The sequence below is a fragment of the Naegleria gruberi genome, assembly GCF_000004985.1.
Source record: "Naegleria gruberi genomic scaffold NAEGRscaffold_25, whole genome shotgun sequence".
NCBI classification, from domain to species: Eukaryota; Heterolobosea; class Eutetramitea; order Acrasida; family Naegleriidae; genus Naegleria; species Naegleria gruberi.
In genome coordinates this window covers 158,593-185,817 of record NW_003163302.1, presented here as the reverse complement: position 1 = coordinate 185,817, position 27,225 = coordinate 158,593, and the positions used below count along the sequence as shown (strand labels likewise).

General features: G+C 34.0%; 14 protein-coding genes and 1 non-coding gene across 15 annotated transcripts; 2 read left to right on the top strand and 13 right to left on the bottom strand.

Annotated features, from left to right (window-relative positions):
• Positions 1-645: 645 nt before the first annotated feature.
• NAEGRDRAFT_58105 (uncharacterized protein) lies at positions 646-2,657 on the bottom strand. The gene is made up of 5 exons (XM_002676881.1): positions 1,791-2,657; positions 1,650-1,699; positions 1,212-1,596; positions 976-1,105; positions 646-842 (listed from the first exon to the last, which is right to left on the bottom strand). Exons 1-5 carry the CDS (start codon positions 2,653-2,655, stop codon positions 668-670), a joined length of 1,605 nt encoding a protein of 534 aa, XP_002676927.1. The 5' UTR covers positions 2,656-2,657; the 3' UTR covers positions 646-667.
• A 153-nt stretch (positions 2,658-2,810) lies between these two features.
• On the bottom strand, positions 2,811-4,239 carry NAEGRDRAFT_82621 (uncharacterized protein). The gene has a single exon (XM_002676880.1). It carries the CDS (start codon positions 4,197-4,199, stop codon positions 2,868-2,870), a length of 1,332 nt encoding a protein of 443 aa, XP_002676926.1. The 5' UTR covers positions 4,200-4,239; the 3' UTR covers positions 2,811-2,867.
• Positions 4,240-5,769: 1,530 nt separating this feature from the next.
• NAEGRDRAFT_67815 (uncharacterized protein) lies at positions 5,770-6,849 on the bottom strand (the record flags this gene model as incomplete). The annotated part of the gene is made up of 1 exon (XM_002676879.1): positions 5,770-6,849. The coding sequence occupies one exon, from the start codon at positions 6,847-6,849 to the stop codon at positions 5,770-5,772; it is 1,080 nt and encodes a 359-aa protein (XP_002676925.1).
• Positions 6,850-7,810: 961 nt separating this feature from the next.
• Positions 7,811-8,493, bottom strand: NAEGRDRAFT_67814 (uncharacterized protein; the record flags this gene model as incomplete). The annotated part of the gene is made up of 2 exons (XM_002676878.1): positions 7,811-8,175; positions 8,205-8,493. 2 exons carry the CDS (start codon positions 8,491-8,493, stop codon positions 7,811-7,813), a joined length of 654 nt encoding a protein of 217 aa, XP_002676924.1.
• A 1,213-nt stretch (positions 8,494-9,706) lies between these two features.
• Positions 9,707-9,787, bottom strand: NAEGRDRAFT_t323. Its single transcript has one exon. It is a non-coding gene; the product is annotated as a tRNA-Leu (tRNA).
• Positions 9,788-9,877: 90 nt separating this feature from the next.
• Positions 9,878-10,809, bottom strand: NAEGRDRAFT_56173 (uncharacterized protein). Its single transcript, XM_002676877.1, has 3 exons — positions 10,350-10,809; positions 10,128-10,253; positions 9,878-10,019 (listed from the first exon to the last, which is right to left on the bottom strand). The coding sequence occupies exons 1-3, from the start codon at positions 10,800-10,802 to the stop codon at positions 9,900-9,902; spliced, it is 699 nt and encodes a 232-aa protein (XP_002676923.1). The 5' UTR covers positions 10,803-10,809; the 3' UTR covers positions 9,878-9,899.
• A 504-nt stretch (positions 10,810-11,313) lies between these two features.
• Positions 11,314-12,397, top strand: NAEGRDRAFT_67812 (ran family small GTPase; the record flags this gene model as incomplete). Its single annotated transcript, XM_002676974.1, has 3 exons — positions 11,314-11,773; positions 11,819-11,959; positions 12,006-12,397. The coding sequence occupies 3 exons, from the start codon at positions 11,314-11,316 to the stop codon at positions 12,395-12,397; spliced, it is 993 nt and encodes a 330-aa protein (XP_002677020.1).
• A 53-nt stretch (positions 12,398-12,450) lies between these two features.
• On the bottom strand, positions 12,451-13,089 carry NAEGRDRAFT_58103 (uncharacterized protein). The gene has a single exon (XM_002676876.1). It carries the CDS (start codon positions 13,074-13,076, stop codon positions 12,486-12,488), a length of 591 nt encoding a protein of 196 aa, XP_002676922.1. The 5' UTR covers positions 13,077-13,089; the 3' UTR covers positions 12,451-12,485.
• Positions 13,090-13,373: 284 nt separating this feature from the next.
• Positions 13,374-14,330, bottom strand: NAEGRDRAFT_67810 (uncharacterized protein; the record flags this gene model as incomplete). Its single annotated transcript, XM_002676875.1, has 1 exon — positions 13,374-14,330. One exon carries the CDS (start codon positions 14,328-14,330, stop codon positions 13,374-13,376), a length of 957 nt encoding a protein of 318 aa, XP_002676921.1.
• Positions 14,331-14,478: 148 nt separating this feature from the next.
• NAEGRDRAFT_79832 (uncharacterized protein) lies at positions 14,479-17,336 on the bottom strand. The gene is made up of 2 exons (XM_002676874.1): positions 17,037-17,336; positions 14,479-16,979 (listed from the first exon to the last, which is right to left on the bottom strand). Exons 1-2 carry the CDS (start codon positions 17,249-17,251, stop codon positions 14,621-14,623), a joined length of 2,574 nt encoding a protein of 857 aa, XP_002676920.1. The 5' UTR covers positions 17,252-17,336; the 3' UTR covers positions 14,479-14,620.
• Positions 17,337-17,920: 584 nt separating this feature from the next.
• NAEGRDRAFT_67808 (uncharacterized protein) lies at positions 17,921-19,237 on the bottom strand (the record flags this gene model as incomplete). The annotated part of the gene is made up of 1 exon (XM_002676873.1): positions 17,921-19,237. One exon carries the CDS (start codon positions 19,235-19,237, stop codon positions 17,921-17,923), a length of 1,317 nt encoding a protein of 438 aa, XP_002676919.1.
• Positions 19,238-19,434: 197 nt separating this feature from the next.
• NAEGRDRAFT_67807 (uncharacterized protein) lies at positions 19,435-22,605 on the bottom strand (the record flags this gene model as incomplete). The annotated part of the gene is made up of 1 exon (XM_002676872.1): positions 19,435-22,605. The coding sequence occupies one exon, from the start codon at positions 22,603-22,605 to the stop codon at positions 19,435-19,437; it is 3,171 nt and encodes a 1,056-aa protein (XP_002676918.1).
• A 259-nt stretch (positions 22,606-22,864) lies between these two features.
• On the bottom strand, positions 22,865-24,469 carry NAEGRDRAFT_49227 (uncharacterized protein; the record flags this gene model as incomplete). Its single annotated transcript, XM_002676871.1, has 1 exon — positions 22,865-24,469. One exon carries the CDS (start codon positions 24,467-24,469, stop codon positions 22,865-22,867), a length of 1,605 nt encoding a protein of 534 aa, XP_002676917.1.
• A 311-nt stretch (positions 24,470-24,780) lies between these two features.
• NAEGRDRAFT_67805 (uncharacterized protein) lies at positions 24,781-26,134 on the top strand (the record flags this gene model as incomplete). The annotated part of the gene is made up of 2 exons (XM_002676973.1): positions 24,781-25,929; positions 25,952-26,134. 2 exons carry the CDS (start codon positions 24,781-24,783, stop codon positions 26,132-26,134), a joined length of 1,332 nt encoding a protein of 443 aa, XP_002677019.1.
• A 186-nt stretch (positions 26,135-26,320) lies between these two features.
• Positions 26,321-27,181, bottom strand: NAEGRDRAFT_67804 (uncharacterized protein; the record flags this gene model as incomplete). The annotated part of the gene is made up of 1 exon (XM_002676870.1): positions 26,321-27,181. One exon carries the CDS (start codon positions 27,179-27,181, stop codon positions 26,321-26,323), a length of 861 nt encoding a protein of 286 aa, XP_002676916.1.
• Positions 27,182-27,225: the final 44 nt, after the last annotated feature.

Sequence of the window (27,225 nt, the reverse complement as noted above, 5' to 3'; positions counted from 1 at the left end):
TAATTAACACGAACGGATGTATTCAGAGTAGGGTGAAGTGCTTCAAACACTTGTTGTTGATGTGATTAAGGTGTTAGTGATTATGTCTATTCAGATAATGCCCTCTTGCTTGTTCAGTGATGGAACTCTTGCTAAGGAGGTACAATGTTTGAGAGGGTTGTGTGTTGTTTGTTGTCTTTTTTTTCGAGTTGTATTCAAAATTGCCGCCTTAATTCTGCACTTGAGGTTGAGAGTATGAAGGTACAAGTGCGTGAGAGGCAGAGATGCACCTCTTCACTTCCTTCTTGTGTGTGCGTCTTTTTGAGTCGCAAAGATTACCAGCGTTTGTTGAGGTTGAGAAACAAATTTGCTGGGTAAGCCAAGTTTGGCGTGCTTTCTCGATTTTGGACTGGAGCCATGATGCCGAACTTATTTAGAATTACAGTATTCAAAATTCATATAAGGAGTAAAACAAAAGTTCCTATTGATTGTACGCTCATCCTTGTTAGGATATTTACTGAATAATATTCATTTCCATTCAGTGATTTTATTGAACGATTCAATATTCAAGTGATCAAGATAAAATTTCACTGATTCAATCTATTATTCAATAATATTAATTAGAGCCTATATTCTTGAAAATAAATGTGGTATTGAGAGTCTGGTAATACAAAATTTCAAAAATGGTTTAATATTTTTTGACCAAAGTAAACGAATCAATCACCTGTTGTTCAGTGGCTGTGTGAAATTTCCACTCTGCTGTGACTTGCCTGGTTTGTCTATTTCTCTGGACTTTTAAGATTGCATATCCTTCATCACCATTAAACATTTTGTAATTCCAAGGAATATTCTTATTGTACCATCTAGACAATGTAGTCGCATTAATCCATTAAATTGGTTTCAAAAAAGATTAAATTAGTCAAGATTCATGAGTTGAATCATGGAACAGGTCGATGGAACACAAAGATTACAAAGAGTGTGAAAATTTAAACTTACTGAGTCTCTTCCAAACCTTCCAAGCATCCACCACTTCCATTAATAATGTGAATGGTAACATTAGGTGAGACTAAATGTTGAGGATCAGGCATGGGATATATTGTCTGATTAAAGACTGGATATTGTCTCTCTTTGGAAATCCAATAATACGAATAAGGAAGTGAGTGTAATCCAATTTAAAAAATTATTAAGGTCGTGCTAAGTCATGTCTGCACCTCTCAACTGCTTCTACTTACCGTAAGCATGTACGTGACCAGCCATAAACAAGTCGGTTGTCTCACGGAACAATTCTTCCCACAACTTTTGATAAACCTTTGATTGACCAATAACATTTCCACTTGCATCACTAAAGTCGTGAACAGCAGAATAAATAGGTCTATGACCAATTACCATTACAAAAGGTGTCTGGTCCTTATTAGTAGATTTTAAGGAATTGGTTATATAAGAGACGTGATCTCCATTGAAAACTGGAGGAAATGGCGCATGTTTAAAATTGGTTTCTGTATCGAGAGAGACAAATCTTACTGGACCAAAATCAAAATGATACCACATATTGTGTCCATAACTAGAATCATTACGCAAAGGCATCCAAAACTTGTGATTAAATGCGGCAAAATTAAACTATTAACATGATTGATAAATTACAGATAAATTCGTTGAGAGATTATACTCACCTCGTACTCTTGACCTACATCAGGATGACGTGGTTGATATTCATGATTACCTGTATTCATTTGAATGTAATGTTACAACAATGTTGCATATTTGAATGTAATGCATAAATTATCAGTTATTATTCTAAAATGAAAACCTACCAACTGAAACCATGTAAGGAACATAAGGCATGATTTCTTCCATGTACTCAAACCATAAATTCCAAATAAATTGGTACATGAACCCAAAGTAAAAATCAGCATAAGAAATATCACCTGCATGCCAAATGAAAAAGTTTCCATTACCAGCATGTTCTCTAACTCTTTGCTGAATTCTCTTAACATTGAGCGGTGAAAAAACAACACCCATATCAGCAAAGGAGAGAAGAGTAATTTCATCTGGATCTTCACTTCTTGTAGTAAAATTATAGACTGGTGATTGGACAGTAAAGAGTGGAACACCATTTGGTGACACAACTCCCAACCCAACTTGATAATGATAGGTAGTATCAAATTCCAAATTATTCATCAAAATTGCATGATCAAATCCTGTATGATTGGTATCTCCGTATCCAGTTGTGACAGCACCAACATGATAGACAGCATTTAATTGATTGACTGACTTTCCAATCCTCACCAGTGGTTTTCCCAATTTATCATGATAGGAAAATGTATGAAATTGAACTACTAATTCATTTGGTTGTTGAGTATATGCCAAATGAACATGTCTAATTTGAAAATCATCTGATGAATAAAATCCTCTCTTTGAATTTCTCAATTTTCTCTTTTGATTCCAAATCTTGAGTAATTTATAATTTTCCTCTCTGAAGGCTTTTAATTCCTCCATAGAATTACTATTCGGAAGAGGAGCAAGTTTAATTCCACTTCTTGCCTCCCTAATTTCCTGAACGTTAACTCTATTGGCATTGATCATCTCGGAATTTATGAATAATCCAATTATAATGATCATCATTATCAGTTTTTGCAAAATCATGTTTGAAGATATTATTCCTCGCTTGATAGTCATTGTGGTATTTTTTAAAAGATGATATCAAATCCAACCACCCCACACATGTGCACCAACACGAATCATTCACCCTTTTATAATCCCAGACCTCTTATTATGATAATTTTGAGAATTATTTAGTTTTCTGATATTTTACAAAAGAAATTGAACTATTGTTTTTTAGAAATTTTTTTATCACTATTTGGATTTTATTAGTAAGCCGTTCAAAAAATTTACTTCTTGGAAGGTTCCTTCTTTTCAACAGACTTAATAACACCGACAGCGACAGTTTGCTTCATGTCTCTGACAGCGAATCTACCCAAAGGTGGATATTCAACGAAACCTTCAACACACATTGGCTTGGTTGGAACAATCTTGACGATAGCAGAGTCACCCTTCTTGATCTTTTCTGGGTTAGCTTCTTGAGTCTTACCAGATCTTCTATCAATCTTTTCAATGATAGTTTCGAACTTGCAAGCAATGTGGGAGGTGTGACAATCCAAAACTGGAGTGTAACCGTTTCTGATTTCACCAGGGTGATTCATGATAATAACTTGAGCATTGAAAGAAACAGCTTCTCTGGATGGATCATTCTTAGCATCAGAAGCAACATAACCTCTCTTAATATCAGTGGTGGACAAACCCTTAACGTTGAAACCAACATTGTCACCTGGACCAGCTTCTGGGACAGAAGTGTGATGCATTTCGACAGACTTAACTTCAGTATCAGCAGCTTGACCTGGAGCAAAGTGAACAACCATACCTGGCTTCAATTTACCAGTTTCAACTCTACCGACTGGGACAGTACCAATACCACCAATCTTGTAAACATCTTGGAGTGGCAATCTCAATGGCTTATCAGTTGGTCTAACAGGTTCAACCAAGTTATCCAAAGCATCCAAAAGACATGGTCCCTTGTACCATGGCATCTTGTCAGACTTTTCAATCATGTTGTCACCAGTCCAACCAGAAATTGGGACGAATTGGACACAGTTTGGCTTACCTTCTTCAGTTTGGAAACCCAAAGACTTCAAGTATCTACCAACTTCAGACTTGATTTCTTCATATCTCTTATCAGAGTATTTGACAGATTCATCATCGAACTTGTTCATACAGACAATCATTTGCTTAATACCCAAAGTGTAGGCGAGCAAAGCGTGTTCTCTAGTTTGACCATCCTTGGAGAAACCAGCTTCGAAACCACCGTTAGTTGAGTCAACAACCAAGATAGCAACGTCAGCTTGGGAGGTACCAGTAATCATGTTCTTAATGAAATCTCTGTGACCTGGAGCATCAATGATGGTGAAGACGTACTTCTTAGATTCGAACTTCCAGAGAGCAATATCAATAGTGATACCTCTTTCTCTTTCAGCCTTCAACTTGTCCAAAACCCAAGCATACTTGAATGAGGATTTACCCATTTCAGCAGCTTCCTTTTCGAACTTTTCAATGACTCTCTTATCAATACCACCACACTTGTAGATCAAGTGACCAGTAGTAGTTGACTTACCAGCGTCGACGTGACCAATGACGACAACGTTAATGTGTGACTTTTCCTTACCCATTTTGATTGTTAGTTGGTATGATGCTTGTTTTTTTCGAAACGAAAATTATTAAAGAACGCTGACGAAAGCATTTTTAAAGCAAGCGATGAAAATTACAACGGCAAAATCGTGCTTTGCGGTTGGCTTGAAATATGGTTGACTTGTTCGGAATGTATTTACAATAACAAGTCATAAGCAGGCTTGCAACACGTCCAGAGAGTGAGAAGGCTTATGAAGTATGCAAAGACCATATGAGGATTCTTGCATTGTAGACTTGATGTTTCAACTAACTATCATCACAACACACAAAATTTAAAGAGTTTCATGTCGCCGTCTATGATGATACAACTACTTCAAAATGTTGAATATTATGTAATATTTGATGGAAAAGAAAGCACATCATTGAATGATAGTGGCATTGTGGAGGTGCATGCAATGTTGGGATATTTGGAATGTGCATTGGCAATTTCAAAAAACTGTTCAATCTGTTGGTGGAGTTAGGCTTGTTTCGTATATTAAAGAGAACAAATGTTTTGGCTTGCTTTCTAATCATCATGAAATTCCACACAACTTTTTCACAACAAACGAAACTCCTGCAAGAATAAAAAATTTCAAGATGAATGATGAACTAAACTCTTCATCCTGACAAACAAATTGACCAACAACCTTCTTCTTTCTAACACTAGTACTTTATCATCACCAATACAATTATTAATCATCACCAATATTAATTTATTTGATGGACAAATTTATTTTCGGAAGATAAGAGAGAAAAAACTTTCCGAGAGATAAGAACCTTCTTCAATGAAGTGTCTATTGTAATGTATGCAATGCAAATAGTACCATCATCACATTACTGTAGTAACTATAATTTTATTGTAAGTGAAATGAACCTCTCTATTGTTGTGGCCAGTCAAAATGTTGTTTGTTGGTCATAATTGGGAAGCCATTACGATCCATTCACAAAAGTAAATGCCTCACCAAAAACTGTGAAAATAGGAGAATAATAAGAGGAGTGCATTAATTCAACGAAAAAACCAATGTTGCTATGGCTTAATGGGTAAATATGATAATTGGAATGTTTACTGTTGATTATTGAGGGAAAGTATGACTAAAAATCAGTTATATTGGCTAAACACTTCGATATTTGTAAAATGGGCAATGAGTTTGGATTTGTAAGATACTTGTTTTGGAGAAGTATTAAAATGATTAGTCTCCAGATTTGGTCTTTGGATGAATTTTAGCGAATTTTCATAATCATCAAATAGTGGATTTGGAAGAATTTAAAACATTTATGGATTAAGCATTGAATTGGGAAATATGCTCGATTCAAATATTTTGTAAACTTTCTAATTTCAAAGTTTTCAAATCGATTCCAAAAGTATTTCTTTGTTGGGAATTTATCTGATTATATGAACATTTCTAAAATGTTCTAAATGACTAACTTTGAATTGATTCTAATGAGCACATGTTCTTAAATTTATACATGGAAAGAAATTAATATTGGAGGGGAGTTTCACATAGTTTCCAATTAGTATCATCATTTTAAGAACAATGTGCATACTATTTATTAGTTATTTATTCTAAATGATTAGTTTAAACCTGAAATAATGTACTGGAAATTTTCCAACTGTCTCTGATATTCCATTTTCAGTTTGTTTTCCTCTTCAACAAATAGTTGTTGTTCATTTTCATTCAAATTTTCCCAACAGTTGACAATTATCCTTGCTAGCTCTATTATTTTCAATGTTGGATTTTTTAGTTTTATCTCATTCACTTTTTGTTGAGAAAATAGCATGTATGTATTGAGAGGTCTTCTGATATTGGATTTCCGTTCCTTAATAATATTCAATATTGGAGATAATAGTCCACAGAGAACATCTCTAAATGTTGTCTCCTCCTCTGCACTGCATGGGGGAAGGAAAATAGACAGTTGACTTTTAAATTGCCTTTCGACATTTAACACAACAATACTGCCAAGACAAACATTTGCGTAAAAAGATGATAGAATATAGGGCAAACCCGAGTCATGGAATATTACAACTTTTCCTGATCTTGTTTTGATAGAGTTGGTCAACAATTTGGAAAATTGCAATTTCTTCAAAATAATATTCAATTTGTCGATTTGATTTTGATTTAAAGGTTTCAATAATTTTCCAATCTGTTCGTGGAGGGGAGTTGTATCTGAGACTGAATCTGAATTACAGAGTGGAGGATAATCACCTCTTTCCATTATTGAAACAAGTGTCAGAAACTTTCTATAAAAATTGTTTTTCCACATTAATTTAGTTTTGGTTCCAAGCTCATTTTCAAACAATTTCACACAATCCAATGCATCAACTGTTTGTTCATCATCATTGACTTCTTCCTCATATTCATCATCAATTTTGTGTTCCAAGCCAAGAATGTACCTCTCAATTGCTTCCTCTAAATTATGCTCAATTGGGGAGTCAAGATTATCAAATTCTTGACAATTTTCATCATTGAAAAAAGGAGTCGAAACACAAAAAGAAGTTTCAAAGTAATATTTTGCAAATTCTGCACTGCAAATAATCTGATTCCAATCCTTACAAACCATCAAACAACCACTGTGTGGATGAAAAACTTCCATTGGATTTAAATTCAGAAAAACATTGGCCACTATTAAATCTTGATCGAACCAATTGGCCATTGGTAATCTCTTGTCATCTCGATCATTGCCACTGTTGTAATTTCGTATACTTTCCTTGATAATTTGACGTTCCTTGCTAATGGAATTTTGATGGGCTGCAATTTCCTTCTCGCCAACTTGATGAGGTGGTTGATTGGCTAGTTGCTTGAGAGAATGTGGGTGTGTCTTTGTGATGAATGGATGACATTTTTTGCTACTGGACTATTTTCTTGTTTCAATTGTCATGTCCATCAGTTTTTTGAACAATTCAACAAATTAAATTAACTCTTTACTGTAGATCAAAATGGTGCAAATGATTTTTAATGATTTCATTGTAAAACTACAGTTTCCAATGTTACGACGTTCTTCGAATCTTACTTCGGTTTACTCAACAATTTTAGATAACACGCAATCGTGCACGTTTTCATATATGGGAAGATCTAGTCTTTGTGGATTTTCTATCAATAGAAGTCAATTCAGGTCTTCTATTGTCGATTACTTTCCAATTCTAAAGAGTTTTTTATCAAAATCAAAAGCCAATTCAAAATTGGACATTTGTGGCCATTTTCAATTCCACACTAATCAACACGTTTCAATACTTCATTGATTGTAATGAAACAAGTTGAATATCCAGCAGTAGACACGTGGACAAACCTTTCACAGAGTACGAGGAAGAGTAGAATCATTGCCTCATAGACAGTGTAAATTCAACAAGTTTAATTCGATACATACTGAATAATAAGGTTTCTGAATGTTTATAAGGTTTTTATCTAGAACTCTGAATAGAAAGAATTAGGAAACTCTTCACCCAATCAGAATCTTGACTTCCTAATAAAAACCATGAACTGTCCACTGTAAATTATGTAGATCGCAAAATTGGCGCATTTTCAGAGAGATTTTCAGTAAACTCGAACTATTTAAATTTATTAATATGGGAATGGGTAGAAATAATGAAATGGGATGAATCAGAGGAATGGTAGAATTACAGGTTGAGCAAATTAGAGAGGGAAATTCTTTGGGTTTTTCTAGCAATTTCCTTAATATGTTCATTGCTATGTTTTACAATAATATTTGGGATGTGATGAATGAGTTCGATAGAACCCTTCAATATCGATTCTTCTAATTGTAAGGAAAGTTGCTGATGTTGGTGTTGGTGTTGGTGTTGCTGAGATGATGAAATTGGGGAGGAGGAAAATTGAGTAGATGTCGAATAAGTTGGTTTGATGGATTGAATGTTGACATTTTTGATTCTTTCTTCAATGTCGTGGAGTTCTTGTTTGAGAGCTTCAAGTCTTCTGTATGGCCATCGTGAAATACCCATCTCTGCAGAATGATAATAGTTACTTTCTATATTTGTAAAAATTAAATCAACTTACCTTTTTTAATTCTTTTGAGTTTTGACTTGGAAACGTTCAATAATTGTGCTGCTTCTTCTTCTTTCACTGAAAAGTATTTGATTATTTCTTCTTTATCTAAAGTTCTGCAACATCTAGTCTTTCTCTTCTTTGAAATTCCTTTCGAATTGGAGCTATTCGAATTACTTGAAGATGAATCAAGAGAAAGTTCTTCACTTTTCTTCAAAGATCCATTCGGTAATCTTCTTTCACTTGTCCTCTTTGGAGAAGCTACACTCGAACTAATAGTCATTAACATGCCACTTGTCATTTTGTTATTTTTTTTTTGAAAGTGAAAACAACAATCTGATATCCGATTAAATACTTCTTGCTAGCAACAAACGTTTTGCATATTTTCATTTAGAAACCTCTGATTGTTTTTGTATTCTTTAATTTAAATTGACAATCAAATCCCAAGAACCGTTCATATTACCAATTCGCTCGGTGACTCGGTTTGGAAAGATGAATCTGGATTAGGAAGTTGGAAAGTGTTGAATTTTAAGGAATGAATGGTTACATGTTACTTGAAATTGGAAGATTAGAATAAATAAAGTGGATTCTTGACTAATTTGAATGGAAAGTGTTGGAATGATGGAAGGTGTTGAGTTTTTTAATCCATTAAAGTATGCTAAACCCATGTTTTGAACAGAATCCTTATATTGTTGTAATCCATGTTTCGTCTACTGTGTTTTTAAAAGTGAACAAGATGGTAGACGAAAGGTTTGATACTATTCGAAAGGTGTACAATTCAACAATAATTCAACATTAGAGTGCTTTCATTATGTTTTGTATTTCATGGATCATCTCTTTTTATGGTGTTCTGTTAACACATGAATATTTTTCAGATACTATTTTGTAACGAGTTATTAAAGAGCCTTTCGAATAGAAATCTGGGATGAATATCATTGATATTCCGGAAGAGACTCGTTTTATTCCTGAAGTGTTAATTTTGGATCCTTGTTTGATGACAAATTATTGAACTTGATACGACATTTTGGAATTTCGAATAGTTTCCAAAAGACTTTTCAGAGCAATTAATTAAAAAAAGTGAATCTTCTAAATGCTAATTTGAATTTTCTTTCTCATTTTGTGAATGGGCTTGGAATTGGATAATTCACTAATGTTGTATACATTCATGTGTTGTGAGATTCCGATAGAAAGTTGTCGATTGTATAAAGTATTGGAAATACAATGAACTCAAACAGTTTGTCGAATTCCAAAAGGGTGAAATAATTATTGAACGAACAGTTGAATTAGTTTTGGATTTTATCATTCCTAATTGTGAATGTTTTACAATCGTTGTAAAGTTTCATTTGCATTAATTGAACGGATTTTGAGGTGCTTGTAATCATTGTTGAATTTCTTGGTGACTACTTTATATCATTAGACAATATTTTCAGAGTAGATACTATACATGATATTGAAGATAGTGATATATTAAAAGGAGATGAGGGCAAAAAGTTGAAGGAGAAAAATACAAAATTTGCAGAAGGTGGGATTTGAACCCACGAAGCTTGCGCAGTAGAACTTGAGTCTACCCCCTTTGACCACTCGGGAACCCCTGCTTCACATATAAGTAAAATTTTGCTGTATAACAGCCTCATTATCATCAGCTTTTCAAACAGGCCGAGAATAAGAATTTAGTTCTCTCTTTTGGTAGATAAATTGAGTTTTTATTTAAAGAACTCTATAAATCTTGGTATATCTGAAATTGGCAAAAGTTCTGATTTTAACACCATTCTTTTCATTTTCAGCATTAACCACTTGTCCATTGCCAAGATACATGCCAACATGTCCCTAATTAATCAAAAATTTCAATTTTCATTCAATATAAATATATAAATATTAATATTAATAATAATTGAGCTAGAGTTCAGAACAATTGTTTTCACTCTTACTACTTACTTCTCTCCACAAAATATCACCAGCAGCAATTTCATTCTTACTAATTTCCTTAACAGCACTATTAGGATACAATCTGGTAGTGAGTGGAACATTAGGCTTACCAGATTGTTTATAAGCAAGATGAACCTAATATAGGCGCAAGAAACATTCAAATATATCAATCAATCAATAAAAAAATTAGATTATTCCACCAATCACCATTCAACCTCCACAACAACCTACCAAACTAGAACAATCATAACATGGATTTCCATATCTATTGGCTTGTGAATAACAACTTCCAGCCTTTGAAGCAGCCCATTGAGCAGCAGAATTTCTAAAAGCAGATCCAGCTCCAGGATTAACAACTTGTCTCAAATAGGTTGATGAGGCATAACCTTGTCCAAAAGTTCCAGAAACTGAGAACCAAGTATGACCACAGGCAGTGATGGATTTACCAGTATAGGTAACAACAACATCAGATCCGAGTGTGGTAACAATTTTCTTATCAGTGCAAGGACCTTCACGAACATTTAAAGTTGTGAGGGATGCGAATTTGGTGCCAGAAGAAAATTCAGAGTCTGACATTTCGATAATTTGATCAATTTCTGCATCGGTTGGGTTGAAAATAGAACCAGAAGCGTTAATGACACCGATGAAACACAAGAGTAAAATCAAGAAGATGACTTTTGACATTTTTTTTGGATGAATTTTAGTTATCATAATCATTGAGAGAGACATTCGAAAGATAATATTCAACTGACCTCATAGGTCTTTGTAAAAAGATATTGAAATATATTCAATACATTGATTCCAATATTGGAATAAGTATTGCAAATTGTTTCATTAATTTTGATATAATTAATTATTAGTTACTAAAAATTTGATACCACCAATGGGTCTCGAACCCACGATCCTTCATCGTTTGAATTCTCTTGGCGGGAATTTCTAATCTTTCCATTAAAATTCCATTTTCTTCAAAAACTCTTTGATCTCAAAACAAAATAAAATGGAACAACAAGAAGAAGAAGAATCAAACATTCTTGCCACAGTGGCAATCAATCTTCCGAAAGAGATTTGGCTCTATCAAATCTGCGAATATTTTGATGTTCTTGATATGATTTTTTCAGTGGGAAGAGTTTGTAAGGTTTTTCGATATGAATTGGCGAATGAATATTTGAAAAGAAGATTCGGAGAGGTGAAGAAAATGGATGATGATCAAGGGGAGGAAATTAAACAAGTCCATTTGATTGATAATTTTTCAATTAGACAAGTTCGATATATTATTAGAGATGAATTATTGAAATTTATTGTAAAGTATGAAAATTCATTGACAAGAGAGGGAATTTTAAAGAAGAATCAAGTATCAAGAAATTCCAATAATCAGGAAAATATAGTTGTTGATGATACTAAATCAATGAATGAGGGTTCCACAATTGAGAATCAACGTTTAATGGAATTATTTCAATCGAGATTGGAACTGTTCAACTTTTACTTTTCACATTTCTATAGGAAATTACCAAGTGTGAATGCAAGTGAATCAACTAACAAGCAAATTTCCATAGTTTCTTCCTTATTTCAACATAAGGATCAATTGGTTGACTCTTCATCAACTTTAAACAACAATACTGAAACGAAAAAGATTTTGATTATTGGAGATGGTGGAGGTAAGTTGTAATTTGTGAAATATTTCACAATCTAATAATTTCTAGTTGGAAAAACTACATTTTGCAGATCAATGAATGATGATTTTCAGTTTGATAAACGATATCTAGTAACTATGGGATGTGAAGTCAATTCGTACCAATTGAAAATTGGCAATTTGGAAACAAATCTCAATTTATGGGATACAGGTAAGTTTTCATTCGATTTGAAATGAGAAGATTTAACTCCAAACAGCTGGTCCTGAAAAATTTGGTGCACTCAGAGATGCCTATTATGTAAATGCTTCAGCGTGTATCATTAGCTTTGATCTTACGAGTAGAATCACTTATAAAAATACGCCAAATTGGTTCAGAGCTATCAAACGAGTGGAACCTGAATGTGAAGTGATTATTGTTGGAATGAAACTAGATCAAACCGACAATATAAAGGTACAACCCAAGCATATTATCTTTCCACGTAAAAAGTATTGTCCTTATATTGCATTGAGTTGTCTTCAACAGGTTAATAATCGTGCAGTAATGTGGTATGCAGCTTTGATTAGTCATTTTGTTTCGAATTTGAAAGGTGTTCCTGAAACTCCAACTTGCAATGAATGCAATAAGGAACAATTCGATTTTAACCTTTAGCCCAGATTCCAATAATTCCATTTCTTCGAAATAAAAAGAAATATTATACTAATCTATTAATCAGTGTGTTGTTTATTATTGCAAGTTGTTATGAATTAGAGTTGTGTTTTTGTCCATATTTTCTGCTTGTATATAATCCAACTAGAAACATGATCATGAAAACATCAAAACTTGTGGTGGAATCAATTACCATCTTTTCATTCTCCTTGTTAACTGAATTGAGATTAGTTTGTTCTGGTTGAGGAGTATCCTCTTGATTCAATGTTTCGTTTTCTTTCTCTTCTTTTTCCACAACAGGACTCAAAGCTATCGTAGTGATTTTGCTTGTGCGCATTCTATGTTTCTCCTTCTTGATTTTGCCAGTTGTTTGCTTTGGTGACATTCTTTTTAATGATTTCTGATATTTCGAATCATTGTGTGTACTAAAAAAAGGTTCAACCTCGTACTTTCGCAACTTCGGCTCAACATTCTTCCCACACTGAAAGTCATGTTTTCTTCCAAACATATCACATTGCTTATATTGGTGCTTGGTATTCGAGTAATCCAATTCTCTTTTACTGTTATCTTCGTGGATATTTGGCATAATGACTGAAATCACTGAAATTGTCTCACTTTCTTCATGGTCATGCTCAACATCAGTTGAAGCTGTCGTTGCAGTATGTTGATTGTTCACGTTCATGATTGAGTTGAAGGTTTTTTTTCTATTCAAAATCATGAATGATTCAAGAATCACTGGCTGTTGCATCTTTATTTTACTGTTTTATTCTTTTAAATGATGATGAATTGAGTTGAGATATTAAAAAGGTGCAGTGCAAAGGTATAATCTCTTTCTTTCAGTGGAAAAATTCAAAAGCCTCAATCAAGAATAGTTCTAAAGCACATTGGAAAGAGACAAATCTCTTATGAGTATTAGGAAAAAGTTATCAAACATCACCACATGAGTATGGAAGAGATTATCAGAAAGGTTTTAAGAATCTTAGTTCAACAACTCTTTTATTGTCAAGACACTTGTTCGGTGTGGCTTTTTGCTTCTGTTCTGTTCTTGTAAAGATGATAAAGATGATGACTGATGAGATACAGCATCATTGTTACTAGCATGATTTGAATACTCATCATTGGCAATAGGTATTGGAGAGGATTTAACTGATCGTGTTGTTTGTGGACTTGAGCAATGACTATTATTACTGCTTACACTACACGATATCAGATCCGAGGACAAATTGAAATTGGGTGAATGTACAGGTTCCTTCTTTTCAACGACTTTACATACAAGATCCATCAAAAAGAGAAGAGTAGAATCTTCCAAAGGTTGATATCCTGTTGGTTCAGATTTAAGTGTCGAGGAGGAATTATCAATCTTTCTCTTTTGAGTATTGGTCATTGGCACAATATCTGATTGGTATTGTCGGTTATCATCTGTGCTATTGGCATCATCTTGATTATCATCCCTTGTTCGTTTGTTATTTGGGTTGTGGTGGTGAAATCCCTTTTCTACAATATGGTGAACCATATTACCAAAAGAGGGGATTTGCTGGGCAGCATAACAATTGGTTATTGAGTGGTGATGATTATTTGTAGTGGTTGGTATCGATGAGTTTCTATTAGGGTTGTTATTATAATATGTATTCTTAGGAGGAGGTATAATAGCTGGTGGTGAAGGACAATTACAAGAATTGTTTTCTATTGTAGGCCAAGTTGAATTTTGATCTAATTGTTGAAAAACAGGCAGTGATGAAGGCATTCTCTCATAACATAAAAACACTTGTTGTTGTGGTGGTAGGTAATGATGTTTCTTATCAAGAAGGGATTGTTTGAAGGCATTATTTGTTTGGTGATCAGTGTTTTGGTGCACAGAGTTGGAGGAGAGGAGGGATTCTCCTCTTTTACCAAGAATCAATGATGGTTGCGAACGAGGTGAGGTTGGCACAATCATAAAGAGAATGTTATGTTGTTTTTTTGTTGTGATGTAAATGGAAAAGCAATTAGCTAGAAAAAAGTAGCTTGGTACTTCAAGTGCAATAACAAAGACTTTTTTGGAAGGAGACAGAAATCTGAAAAAAGGAGATGATATTGTATCGTGTCTTGGAATGGTCACGGCACCCACAAAATATTTATTCTCTCTTGCTAGTAATTATGTATTACGATATTAAAATATTGAGCTAATTGAGACTACACTGGTGCGGTTTAATGGGTTTAATTGATATTAATATGGTACGAGCTTATTTATCTTCTGTATTGGGGTTGATTAGGATTCTGATACGAAGGTTGTTGTTGTTGTTGGTATTGAGCGTTTGGATTGTAGTAAGGTTGTTGTTGTTGTTGTTGTTGTACGTATTGGAATTGAGGTTGAGTAAAGCTACCACTTCCTTGCATATATGGTTGTGCTTGTTGGTATTGAGGTTGTTGTTGGTAGGCAACTTGTGGTTGATATTGTTGTGGTGGTTGTTGATAAGCGTTTGGTTGGTATTGATATTGAGGTTGGTATTGCGATGAGCTGGTTGTATTGGTGGTTGTTGGTTGAGAAGTTATAGTGGATGATGAATATACAGGAGTGTTTGAACCATGGACTGGTTTTGGTTGTTGTGAAGAGGAATAATTATATTGTGGATCAATTGTAACACCACTAATTTGTTGTTGAATATTGACCATAATATCTTGTTTTTCTGTTCTTCTGGCAAAAACAAAGTCATCAATACGATTAGCAAGTTTCTTGGTAATTTCTTGCATTGTTGTATAAAAATTGATACCTTCTTGCAAATTGGCACTAATTTCATTATACTTGTTGATAGCATTGTAAATGAATTGTAAAATTTGTTCTCTTTGACTTTGAATAGAATTTTGAGACTTGTGTTGTTCAAAAGTTCTGTTTGCTTCTTGAATGGATTGGAGATAGGTATTTTCTTTTTGTGGGAAATCAACCAAAAGTTCCTTAAACTTGGCTTCTTGTTCTTGTAATAATTGTTGTACAGAAGATTCCAAATTACTTTGAGAAGCTAAAAGTTTGAGTTCAATCTCCTTATCTTGTAATTTGAATGAATTGGAAATGTTGGACTCAATGGCAAGTTCTTGTTCAAGAATATCGTCAAGTTGTGCCAAATATAACTTGAGGTCAGAATATGACTTGCCAAATTGTGAGCTTGGTTCCATGATTTGAGAGAGACTTTGTGGCATCTTGTCATTCAAAGTCTTACTATCGAGAGAGAACCATTTGAATCCTTCAGAGTTTTCAGAAATCTTCTTATCAATCAAACTATCAGAGTTGATGGCAATCTTCAGCTTTTGTTGATAGTCAGTTATTTGCTTTCTCAAATTGCTAGTAAGCTTGGCGCTTTCCAATCTTGGCCATCTGTTAGCTCCGTATTGCATACGACATTCATCATCTTCCTTTTGTTCTTCATCGAGCTTTTTAGTGATGGAATCGAGTTGATTCTTGGTTTCACCAGACATTTCATCCAATGTTTGCTTCAATTCAAATAATCTATTGATACCTCCTTCCAAGTTGATCTTGGAGATCTTGTGGTGAACCTCATCTGGGAATCCTGACTTTTGGTCAACCATCAAAATTGATCCAGGGAGTCCCATCTTTGAAAGTTCATTTCTAATATATTCACGATGTTGACGAGCTTGAACAAAAACTTCATTCATTCTCTTCTTGATATTTTCTTCATACTTTTGCTTGGCTTCCATAACTGGAATAGGGAAGAGGTTAAAGAATGGATCAGCAATCTTTTCCTTCAATAAATCGGAAATTTCATTAACTTCTTGAATCTTTGACATTGTCTTGGCTTCAACAAGTTCCAAATCCTTCAATTCAGGAACACGATCGTGATAAATCTTTGAATTTTCATGTTGAGCAGTCTTTAACAAATTGTTGAGTACTTGATCCAATTCATCCATAACAAGCTTTAAATTACCAGTCACTCTTTGCTCGGAACAATCAACAAGACAATTTTGAGCATGGATAATTCTTGTAATTTCCTTGCCAATGCACATTTCCTCATGAAGATCTAAAGCAATAAGATAGGATGCCAAAGCTTCAAAGTAGTGTTGACAAAATCTGAGATAGGACTTCCATGTCTTGTCAAAGAGATTCTTTGTAGTGTTGGAGGCATCAATAACTTCAGCAGCAAGCTTGTAACTATGACTAGCACCCATATATAACTTTGATAAAATTGCTCCTTTCATATTCTTCTTGTGAGCTTTTTCGCAAATACATTGTTGAGCATTGGCTAAGCAAATTAAAACTAATGCTTCCAAAGCTTCGTTTGTTAAATCTTGATTAAGTTTTTCTACAATATTTGGACACACCTTCTTTTGAATATAGGTAAACATTCCGGCAGCACTTTGGAAGTGTTTGGCTGCTTCCAAACAACCCTCTTCGGAATTTCTATTTTGTGATGTACCAAGTTGATGAGATAAAACAGCACTATTAAATAAAACGTTTGCAATTTCAAAATTTGAATTTCCTTGTGTTGTTCTAGCACGACTAAGACTGTCATACCAAGAGAATTGTACTTGTATACGTTGAACACCTGTATCAATTGGGAAATGGCTAGCAACTTGCATCATATCAACAGCATATCTAATCACGAAATAATAATAATATTAATAAATATTGTCATCGGAACAATAACCTTACCTAATACATAAATCCCTTGATCCTTCACTCTTCTCTTGTAAATTTCTCATTTCATTTCTACGTTGTTGAAGGGCAGAGATTGGAGTTTCATAATCTTTCAAAATATGTTCTCCATATTGTATCGAAATAAATTTTGTTAATGGTCTGACAAGATCCAATTGGTCAGTCTTTTTAGTCAAAATACTCTTAATTTCCAAAGGCTTGAAGTAAGACATTTTATGTACAGTTTGTTTCAGAGAGTAAAGAACACGTGTTGTTGTTTTTTGATGATGTATTTGCTATCACGGAGAAGATTTACTCTAGGAATTTTTTTAATAATATTGTTGATCAGGTTCTAATTCAAGTTCTAATTATACGTTATGTGTCAAGAGTAGACAATCTAATTGTTCATCTTTGAATTCCTTATTTACGGACAGAACCAAGGAGTTGAATTAGAAGCCATGAGTACCTATTTCACACAAATACTGTTCAAGTTGATTTTGTGTTATCATTTGAAAAGTCAACTAAGGGCCGTTACTGAGTAAGATATGTTTCATTCGATGTAGAAATGTTCTTGGAAAAAGTACTATCAATGGCTTGCAAATGTCCATTACGGGAAACATTCGTATAGTGTTGAAGAAAAATATTGTGACTTGATAATTGAGCACTTTCAAATTCTCGGCTTGTTTTTCAACTTCTGCATAATATTTAGTTGTGCTTATTTACTAAGATAAAGAATCCTTTATATAAAACACACAGGAAGGAGAACATCATAGTAAAGCATGAATTGAAGAAAGCAAGTGATATCTCTTCAGATGAAAGTACTATTCCCAAACTTACCAATGAGCAAATAACGATTATATTACATATTATAAACAATACTCAAAATATTCTTTATCCCAGTATTAATGTTCAAAGTTGAACCAGTTATTGATATAGTCTGTATTATCATTTAAGTCAACCAAGGACGGTTGTACTACTGTAGAGGAAGATGTCGACGTTGTTGGTTGGGGAGGTAGTTGGAGTGTTGTTGTGTTATTGTTGATTGGTGAAGAGGTGGTTTGAACTCGGGTCATTGTTGAAGATTGAGCAGTTTGATTATTGGCTTGTGAAATTATTGACCTATAGTATTCAATGCCTACACGGCCGTGCTGTTGGTGTTGTGTTTGAAGTGCAGTATTTGGATTGTTAGGTATCATTGATAGATTATGGAGGGGTGTATTTTGGAAGGTTGTAGTAGTGGTAGAGGTCATTGTTCTTGTGCCGTCCCTTTGCGTACTTTGTGTGTAATATGCTTGATAGGTAGAAGTATTTGTAGTTGTTGGAATATTGTTGACATTTTGAGGAGGAAATGGATTTGTATGGAAAGGATTATTGTATGGATTGTTTTGTTGTTGCTGTTGCTGCTGCTGTTGTGAAACAATCTTGTTGCATTGCGTCTTGATGATGGTCAACAGATTGATACAATTCGAAACCAGTTGTTGCTTGTCATTACCCCAATAGTTACTTTTTAAGGCTGAAAGGTATCTTAAATATTGTACACCTAATGCCTTAATAGTGTTCAAATTCATTGTTTGTACCATTTGTTGGAATGAAGCAGGATTCTGTCTAACGTCACGGAACAAATTTGTAGATTGTTCTGTTGTTGGATAACTAGCATTCTGATTCATTGGTGGTTGATAATTGAATGGTACTGGACGACCATGTGTTGGCTGATTTGTTCTACGATCACCCAAATCGAAATCGGTCGAAAATGGTTGTGGTGTTGGATTATGTATTTGATTTTGTGATTGGGTGGTACTATGGTGATTAAATGAGGATGACACACTTGATAGACGTGCTGTTTGGGCTGGTTGTTGATTATTAGCTCTGATTGTAGAGGAGCTTGCCACTGGTTGGGGAGGTTTTTGAGTTGGAGGCATTTGAGTATGTGCTAAATGATCCATTAATTTTGTTGTTGTTGGTTGTGGTATGCCCATTTGTTGCTGACCAAGTGTTGGAACATTTTTTGGAGGATTTGGTGTTGTGGATTTTAGGTAAGTTGGCTGTTGTTGTTGAGCTACAAGTTTTTGGTAACTATTGGTTGATTGTGGTTGTAGAATAGGCTTCGGAACAGTTTGTAGTGCTTGAGATAGACGACTAAGTATTTCAGGTGAAAGAGTTGTTAGTGAGACCAATGGTTGACTTGGTGGTTGTTCCCTATAATTTGGATGACCAAACATTATTGAAGGTTGATTACTTGTTGGTGGCAGTAAGGGGTAACCATGTGTTTGGTTTGTTGGTGTGTTCGAAGAGCTTGCTTGTTGTGGAACTGGTTGAGTTTGTGTTGGTTTCTTGTTTGTTCTCCTTTGTCTATTTGTTTGGTTCGTGGCTGGGCTTTGAGCATTTACTATTTGAGCTGGTTGTTGATTATTAGCACTTAGTGCTGAACAAGGATTTGTAGAGGAGCTTCCACTGGATGAAACAATTGAAGAGGAGTGTTCTGCATATGGCTGGGCCAAAAACCTGTTGTTGGTTGCTGTTTCATTGTGTCCTGTCTTGTTGTTGGTGGAGGTAAATGATTTGAAACTTGACTTTTTTCAAACTTGAGTTCTTTCTTATGAGTTGTTGGTTTTTTGTGTGGTCTTTCTGATTCATTTTCAGAAGACTTCTCTCGAATACCTCTATTACTACGGGTTGTTTTCTGTTTCTTTTTGGGAGGTGCAGTCTTGATATTAATGTTATGTAAACTTTCAGATTCTCTCACCAATTCATTCTGGTCACACTCAAATTCGTCATCAGTATTATCTCCATCATCACTATCTGATCCATCAAACTCAGCATCAGAATCTAAATGATCATTAACATTGGATGAAGATCTTTTTTCCTGCTTCTTAATGTTATCTGAACTAGAAGCCCACACTTTCTTATTTCTAAGAGTTTTTGTTTCTAGTTGATCTATCCATTTCTGAACTTGGTCTAGGTGATCTTTTTGTAGACTGTGATAGTGGTGATTGTATCTTTGAGAGTTAAGTTTGAGTAAAAAAGTATGTAATTGATTTTTTGTTGGCAAGCCTCTTTTGTCTTCTTCAACAACTCGAGAGAGCTTCTCTGTCTCTTCAGAAACCTTTTGTCTTCTATTGATAGATTCGGTCGCAACATGGACCAATTTTTTGAAATAGCTCTCAAATTCATGAGCTTCAAATGGTTTAACATTTTCTAATCTGGATTCCAGTGTATAAATGTCACAGTAATCAGGAAATGTCTTATCCCAAAAGTTTGGATCATCTAATGCAACATCACTAACCTCCTCTACGGGAACAAAGTATACACTCTTAATAACCTCGTTCGATGTTTGTTTTTCTATTGATTTATCATTACCAGTAACTCGATTAATAACATCTACTAAGGAACCATCCTCTTCTCCTTCAACTCCAATTTTACTGGATCTTTCCAGAATCTTATCAATATCTGTGTTCATCAATTCATTGTCCTTATTGATATTTTGTTCCTTATTCAAAAACAGTGAGTAGACTCCATATTTTATCATTCTCTGCATTTCTTCTGCAGTAATATCTTCATCTGATTTATCTGATTCTGCCAAAACTAATTTTTCTCTTCCTAACTTTTTACTAGCCCTAGAAATAATATATTTTTCATAGGAATCCTTTGTTACCAATCTGTAAACAAATACTTTCTTTGTTTGACCTATTCTATGAGCTCTTGCTGCTGCTTGTGAATCGTTGAAAGGATTAAAATCAGAGTCATAAATAATCACATGATTTGCAGCTGTTAAATTAATACCTTGACTTATTTTGGTAGAGAGTAGAAAAACTCTACATTCAGAATCTGTTTGAAATTTGTCAATGTAACGTTGTCGTTCCTCTGAAGGGCAAGATCCATCTATTCTAACATATGATATTTGTTCTGATTGTAAATAACTTTCCAAAACATCCAACATTTCCAAAAATTGAGAGAGTATCAATGTCTTTTCATTGGCATCCCTAAATTTCTTAAGAAGTTTGTGAACCACAACCATTTTAGAAGAGCTATAAATGAGAATACCCTTATCATCACGTTTTTGTTCATCTCTCAGATATTCTTCCATTCCAGATATGAGACAAGGGTGATTGCAACAATATCTCAGACTATTTACAATGTATGTTAAATCTTGTTTAGAGGCAAACTGTTTTCTAAAAAAGTTCACTTTTCTCTCAACAATAGCTCTATATACAGACTTTTGAATTGAACTCAATTCAATTTCAATAAGGATTTCTTCTTTTGGTGGCATTTCTGCATGCAAAACTTGTGCTTTCGTCTTTCTTATCAAGTAAGGTGCAATTGCTGTTTTAAGGTTTGTAATAGCAGTTTCGGTCTCCAACTCTCCATATTTTTCCTCAAATAACTTATAGCTAGGAAACGCTCGGGGATCCAGTAAATTCAACAAGCTCCATAGCTCTTCTGGAGAATTCTGCATTGGAGTACCAGTTAAAAGAAAAAAATATTCCTTCTTCAATTTCTCAGCGTTTTTTCTTGCTTGAGTTTTTTGAGATTTGAGTTTGTGAGCTTCATCGAAAATAACACAAGCCCATTTTTTTCTGGTCACAGTAGTTTCTTTCAAAAATTCGTATGTCGTCAATACAAGTAAAGGGGTCTGTTCAGATACTGATTCAGAATATAATTTAGATGTGTCTTCAAGAGCTTTAGCTTTGGTGCCATTTACAGCAGTTCCCCAAGCTGTATGACATTTAAATTGAGGCAACCATTTCTTTGCCTCTCTTTCCCAGTTAGGCAAAGTAATTAAAGGTACAACTATCAAAAATGGTCCAAATACTCCTAATTTCTTGTACATTATGTTTAGTGTTGAAAGTGATATAATTGTTTTTCCTAAACCCATTTCATGGGCAAGACAGGATGGCCTATTTTCACAGTAATTATTGAATAAAAAGTTGATGGCTTCCAATTGGTAATCCTTTAAGGTAAGTTCCTGATACAATTCCTCACTAGTCTGAATAGGAGTGAATTTGAATGAGTCTCTATCATAGGTTGGATAGGTTACTCTTTCATCAAGAGTGCGTTTCCTACTAGTCCTAGATATTGTTTCTTCATCACTTTCACTTGTTCCTTCTTCTTCGCTTTCCTCTTCATCTGATCCACTAGTACTGCTATAATCCATTGCTTCCATAATTGGTCGACCATCAACTTCTGTTTCATTAAATGCAAATTCCTCTTCTTCGTCACTACTACTGCCTACTTCAATAATTATCTTTGTACCTTCCTCAGATGATTCATCTGATGATTCATCCTCAGTCATTCTTTTTCCTAAAAATGTTGGTGTAAAAAGAGTGTCCTCTCCTGAAAACCGTAAAATATCATTTCTCAAAGATATACTAAACGATGTACTGAAAACCTTCTTTGGTTTGTTCGAAAAATACTTGAATTCATAAGTATTAATTTCTTCCTGTTGAAGTTTCATTAGACTGGACCTGATCAAACTTTGTCCTTGGTCGTAAAACGGATTTCTTTGTTCAATTTCTTTTGGTTTATCATTCCGATTCTTGTTTCTTTCTCTAACCTCTTGAGTATTCAATGTTACTATGTGGGAGCTCATCTCGAAATAATTATCCACTAATTATTTAAGTGTGAGTTCTTCAAAGAGTGTTGACTTGTTCGGAATAAAAATGTTTATCAAAGTAAAACTCTGAAAGTGTGATGATGGTTTTTAGTGGAAGTTGTGTTGAGTATTTTTTTAAATTCTTGTGTTAGCAAGAAATGCTTTGGCGCCAAATTTAAAAGCAAAATTTTATGTTTTAAATGAAACAGATTCACAACTCATGAAAAATAATATTTACAAATATGTTTATAATAATTTAGTGAGTATGTCCTTGATCTGTTTGTAAATTATTCCTAGATAAATTATAGGGAAATCCAAATTCAAAAGAGGGAAAAGATTCGAGTGTGGGAGTTTCGTCAGGATGAGCATTTCTCATATTTCTTACTCTCTTTCCAAATAGTGGACGATTGAGAGGTTTTGTTTTAGGAGGAGCCATACTCAGGAATGGATTCTCTTCTGATTCTGGTTTTTCATTCTCAAATGAGTTGTAAAGTGAAAGATAGTAGTGATAGTAGTAATATTGGTAGTAGGGGTGCATTAATTTCATCTTATTTTCCACAGGATCGTGCAGAATTAAATCAGAAACGTCAGCAATGTGTCTTGTATTCTTAGAAGTTTCATTGTCTGTTATTGTATTAGATAGAGAATCAATTTCATCAAAATAATTCAATAGTTTTTGTAAATGTACAGGGAGAGGTTTTCCAGTTACTTTTGGAGAAAGTTGTTCACATGTAAATCTCACACAAAATTCCATGCCCTTCTCTATTGAAGGTACTCCAAAAGAGGAGATTTTTCCACTCAGATCTTGTTGCATATGTAATTTAGTTTCTTGAGACCATTCAAATAGTGTTGGATACTGATATTTATCCAATTCCAATACATCCCCTCTGAATGGAAATAAAAACTTGTCACACTCTTCCGTGGAATGGGTATGAAATTGAACAGTAGGTGAAGGAGCAACATCCAGTAAATGTGATGCATAATCGGTAATTTCAGTCTTGGACTTTTTCATATACTTTTCAGCCCTCGTCAGGGATTCATTCATCCTCGTTATACATTCTGTTTTTTCATCCGACACTACATCTATTTTCCTCTTTTTCTTAGATCTTGCATGCAGCTCAGTATATTTTGGTAATTCGTCCGCAAATTTCTTTACACAACCAATTAAATCCGATATTGACATGTCGTGGTTTTTAGCAACTGTTTGTGTGAATAAATGCAGATAATTTGCAGATTGTTTCTCCTCGGTAGCTTTTTGAATTTTGAAACATTGTAAATGAAGTGACTTGAAATCATCCAAAAACTCTTCTATATCGTTATTGTTTTTTGCATGTCCATCCATCGATAAGAACTTGATAAGTGCCTTATCAAGGTTATCTTTGATATTAGAAATGTATTCATTATGTATGGAATATGTCAATAAAATTGTTATTTCCTTTGCATAGTCTTTGATTAAATTAGAGTTGAAATAAAGACTTCCGAAATCATCATAATAAGAAAGCATATTCTTCAACTCACTCAAAGGTTTCATTGGTATTTCCTTGAATTTTGCATTTTGTGGTTTAAATGTTGTTGTTGTCGTCGAAGTAAAACTAGTTTTCTGTGGTGGCAATGAAATTGTTTTTTCTTTCACTGATAATAACACCTGTGATGAAGTGGATGGTGTTGATTTTGAATAATTCTTCTTATTGATGGGGATGTTGGTTGAAGGAGGTGGAGTAGGTGAAGATGAACCAATACCCATGATTGTTATTTCAGGTTTCCGGCTATTAAAATTATTATGAGTACTAATACAAATAGGTAAGGTATTTCTAATTAATGATGTTGATGTTGATGATTCACGATGTGGTGGTGGCGGCATTGAATGACTTGCACAAACAACTTATATTCCGTAAAGTACAAAATATTTGGTAGAGAGACTCGACTCGGCTGTGTTTTTAAAGTTTTAAATATGAAAATTGTTCTCTTCTCTACAACCCGTGGTGCATTACCATTTTTTTTATTTCAACTTTTTTCTGGTTTTAACGGCTCATTTTTTAGCGCTGTAGATGTTCATCATCACAGAAAATTGAATATTCGTGATGATGATTTTAAATTTATTTGATGAGCTGTGATGATGATTTTAGTTGGTAGTATTGAAGGGTATAATATTTGTAGAATACTGAAAAAAAAATGGGAAATGCAAAAGGCAAAATTAATGATAGAAATGTTGTTTCCGAAAAAAAGAAAGTAGACGAAATTTCTAACTTACATGAAACTAAAGAAGATGCAGAAGAGAATGCAATAAATGTCAGCGAATCGCCATCATCACCAACATCACCACGTACAGATTATCAATTATATGAACATCAAGTTTTTGCTGATGATATCCTTTTAGAGATTTTTAGTTATATCATCACGGACGAAAGTTTCATTGAATTATTCAAAAGTTTCGTACTGGTGGGTCGTCAGTGGTTGAGAATAGGTAGTTCCCTACCAATCAAATTATCTGGCAGTAAGAATATTGAAAATATATTGAAATGCAAATATTTGAATGGAGTTTATCATTTGGAAATTTGGGATCGAAATGAAAATTTACCTTCCATTCTAGGATCTTGTAAAACTTTGAGAAATTTGAGGATTTTGGATATTCCTTTCAATATATTGGATTCAGTGAATATTATTCCATTTACTAGAAATAAGAATTTCCCAAAATTGGAATTTTTGAAATTGAATGAGAATAATTTGGGAGATAAGGGTGTTATTTCACTTGTAAATAGTGCAGTAATTTGTAAAAATTTATCAGAGTTGAATTTAACAGCTACTAAATTTCAATTATTGGGAATTCAAGCATTGGCAAAAAGTCCTCATTTGAAAAAGTTAAAGAAATTGACAATTTCATTGAATAGGTTAACAAATGAAATGGTTTCTTTCTTTGCAAATTCGCAAACTTTGACCAATTTAACATATTTGGATTTTACAAGTGTAATGCAAAATTACAATGAAGGAAATTGTGTAAAGAATTCGTTGGAAATTCTTTGTAAAAATCCAACCTTTTCAAATTTAATGGTTCTTAAGTTGAGGGATAATTATATCAGTTGCTCTGATGTTGGAGATATGTTCAGTGGTTGTAAAAAGCTTACAGAGCTAGATCTTTCAAAAAATCCTATCAAATCTCAAACAATCATGAAATTATGCGAAAGTGAACTATTCAAGAATACCCTCAAAATTTTGAATCTTTCAGAAATTTATTTCGATTCACAAATGGCAAAAACATTGGGAGGAGCAAATTCATTTTCACTTTCATATTTGAAACTTACGTTTTGTAAACTTGATTGTGAAGTATTTTCAAATTTAGCAAAAGGTAGTATTCTTTCTAATCTGGAGAGATTGGACCTATCTAACAATCCTCTCGGAAGCCAGTCCATCAGTCTCTTATCCAAAGCCAATGCTCCCTTATTACAGAGTTTATCTTTCAACTCATGCAATGCACTTGAACAAACAGATATTGAAACTCTTTTTGAAAGCAGAACACTCACAAAACTGAACAAAATTTCACTCAGTAACGACAATGTAAATTTCAAAAGAACCCAATTTCTCAACATGTTAACACATCATCCACCTTGGAGATTTACTGCCCACGCATCTTGTGTATTCATCAAATAAGAATTTTCAAGTATATTTATTCACATTGTGAAAAGAGTTGGAGTATTGTTGTCGAATATTTCAAGAGTTACCATAAGGCATCAGTTTCTGGAGCAGTTTCATCAACTCTCTTTGTTCCTTCCAATTTGATAAATCTGAAAGTGAGTGAAATTCTTCTGTAACCCTCCTCACGAATGTACAATTTACTTCCATCATTATCCTCATCATCCTCATCTCGTGGAACTGTAAAATCCTTTTCATTTTCATTCAATTCAGGAACGATATATTGTGAAGGAACATGAATTTGTTTCATATGTGTAATTCCATGTCTCCACTCAAATCTCGACTCTCCTGTCAAAACATAACAACTATTAGGTGGTAAAAGAATTCTAGTTTCCAATTTATCCTTTCTAAATGTCATATAAACAGGTTTTAACAGTGAAATTCCAACAATGACATCTCCAAAAGCATTCACATTATCCACATGAGAAGCAATTCCCTGACTTGACATGTATTCATTCACTAAACATTGAGGTTCACTCTTATTTTCCTTATTCACCCACCACTTGTGTGCAACATCAATATTAAACAATCCATCTCTCTTGACCATCTTTTCCCAAAATAATTCTGTCCAAAACTTGTCAAATTCCAAACTTTTCAGAGGTGAAACCTCTTGTTCTGTTGGTTGTAAATTGGGAATATTTTGTCTTGTATGATAGTACAAGTAGCCATAATGTTGTTGACGACGACAAATTTCATGACACCACTCCTGTGAATCGAGAGTATTGATAATTTGACGTGCCTCTTCATTGGTAATGTAATTGGCAAATACATATAAACCCGGAATGGTTTTAATGTGAGGATTTGTTGAGAAGTAACTATTTGTCAGGTGTGCAGGAAGTTGGAATGTCTCGTCGGATGATGATGACGAAGATGCTTGTTGCGACATTTTTTTTTAACTTGTTATTGAGAATCTTTTCGGGTGATATTTGA

Excerpts from the sequence above, each read along its gene's own strand:
- NAEGRDRAFT_56173 (XM_002676877.1), bottom strand. The coding sequence starts at position 10,802 with ATGTCAAAAGTCATCTTCTTGATTTTACTCTTGTGTTTCATCGGTGTC. Across the intron at positions 10,254-10,349 it reads GTTATGATTGTTCTAGTTTG|GTTCATCTTGCTTATAAACA; the intron begins GTAGGTTGTTGT and ends CGCCTATATTAG. Across the intron at positions 10,020-10,127 it reads GTGATATTTTGTGGAGAGAA|GGACATGTTGGCATGTATCT; the intron begins GTAAGTAGTAAG and ends TTGATTAATTAG.
- NAEGRDRAFT_58105 (XM_002676881.1), bottom strand. The coding sequence starts at position 2,655 with ATGACTATCAAGCGAGGAATAATATCTTCAAACATGATTTTGCAAAAA. Across the intron at positions 1,700-1,790 it reads TCCTTACATGGTTTCAGTTG|GTAATCATGAATATCAACCA; the intron begins GTAGGTTTTCAT and ends AAATGAATACAG. Across the intron at positions 1,597-1,649 it reads ATGTAGGTCAAGAGTACGAG|TTTAATTTTGCCGCATTTAA; the intron begins GTGAGTATAATC and ends TCATGTTAATAG.
- NAEGRDRAFT_79832 (XM_002676874.1), bottom strand. The coding sequence starts at position 17,251 with ATGTCTTACTTCAAGCCTTTGGAAATTAAGAGTATTTTGACTAAAAAG. Across the intron at positions 16,980-17,036 it reads TCAAGGGATTTATGTATTAG|ATATGCTGTTGATATGATGC; the intron begins GTAAGGTTATTG and ends TTTCGTGATTAG.
- NAEGRDRAFT_58103 (XM_002676876.1), bottom strand. The coding sequence starts at position 13,076 with ATGAACGTGAACAATCAACATACTGCAACGACAGCTTCAACTGATGTT.
- NAEGRDRAFT_82621 (XM_002676880.1), bottom strand. The coding sequence starts at position 4,199 with ATGGGTAAGGAAAAGTCACACATTAACGTTGTCGTCATTGGTCACGTC.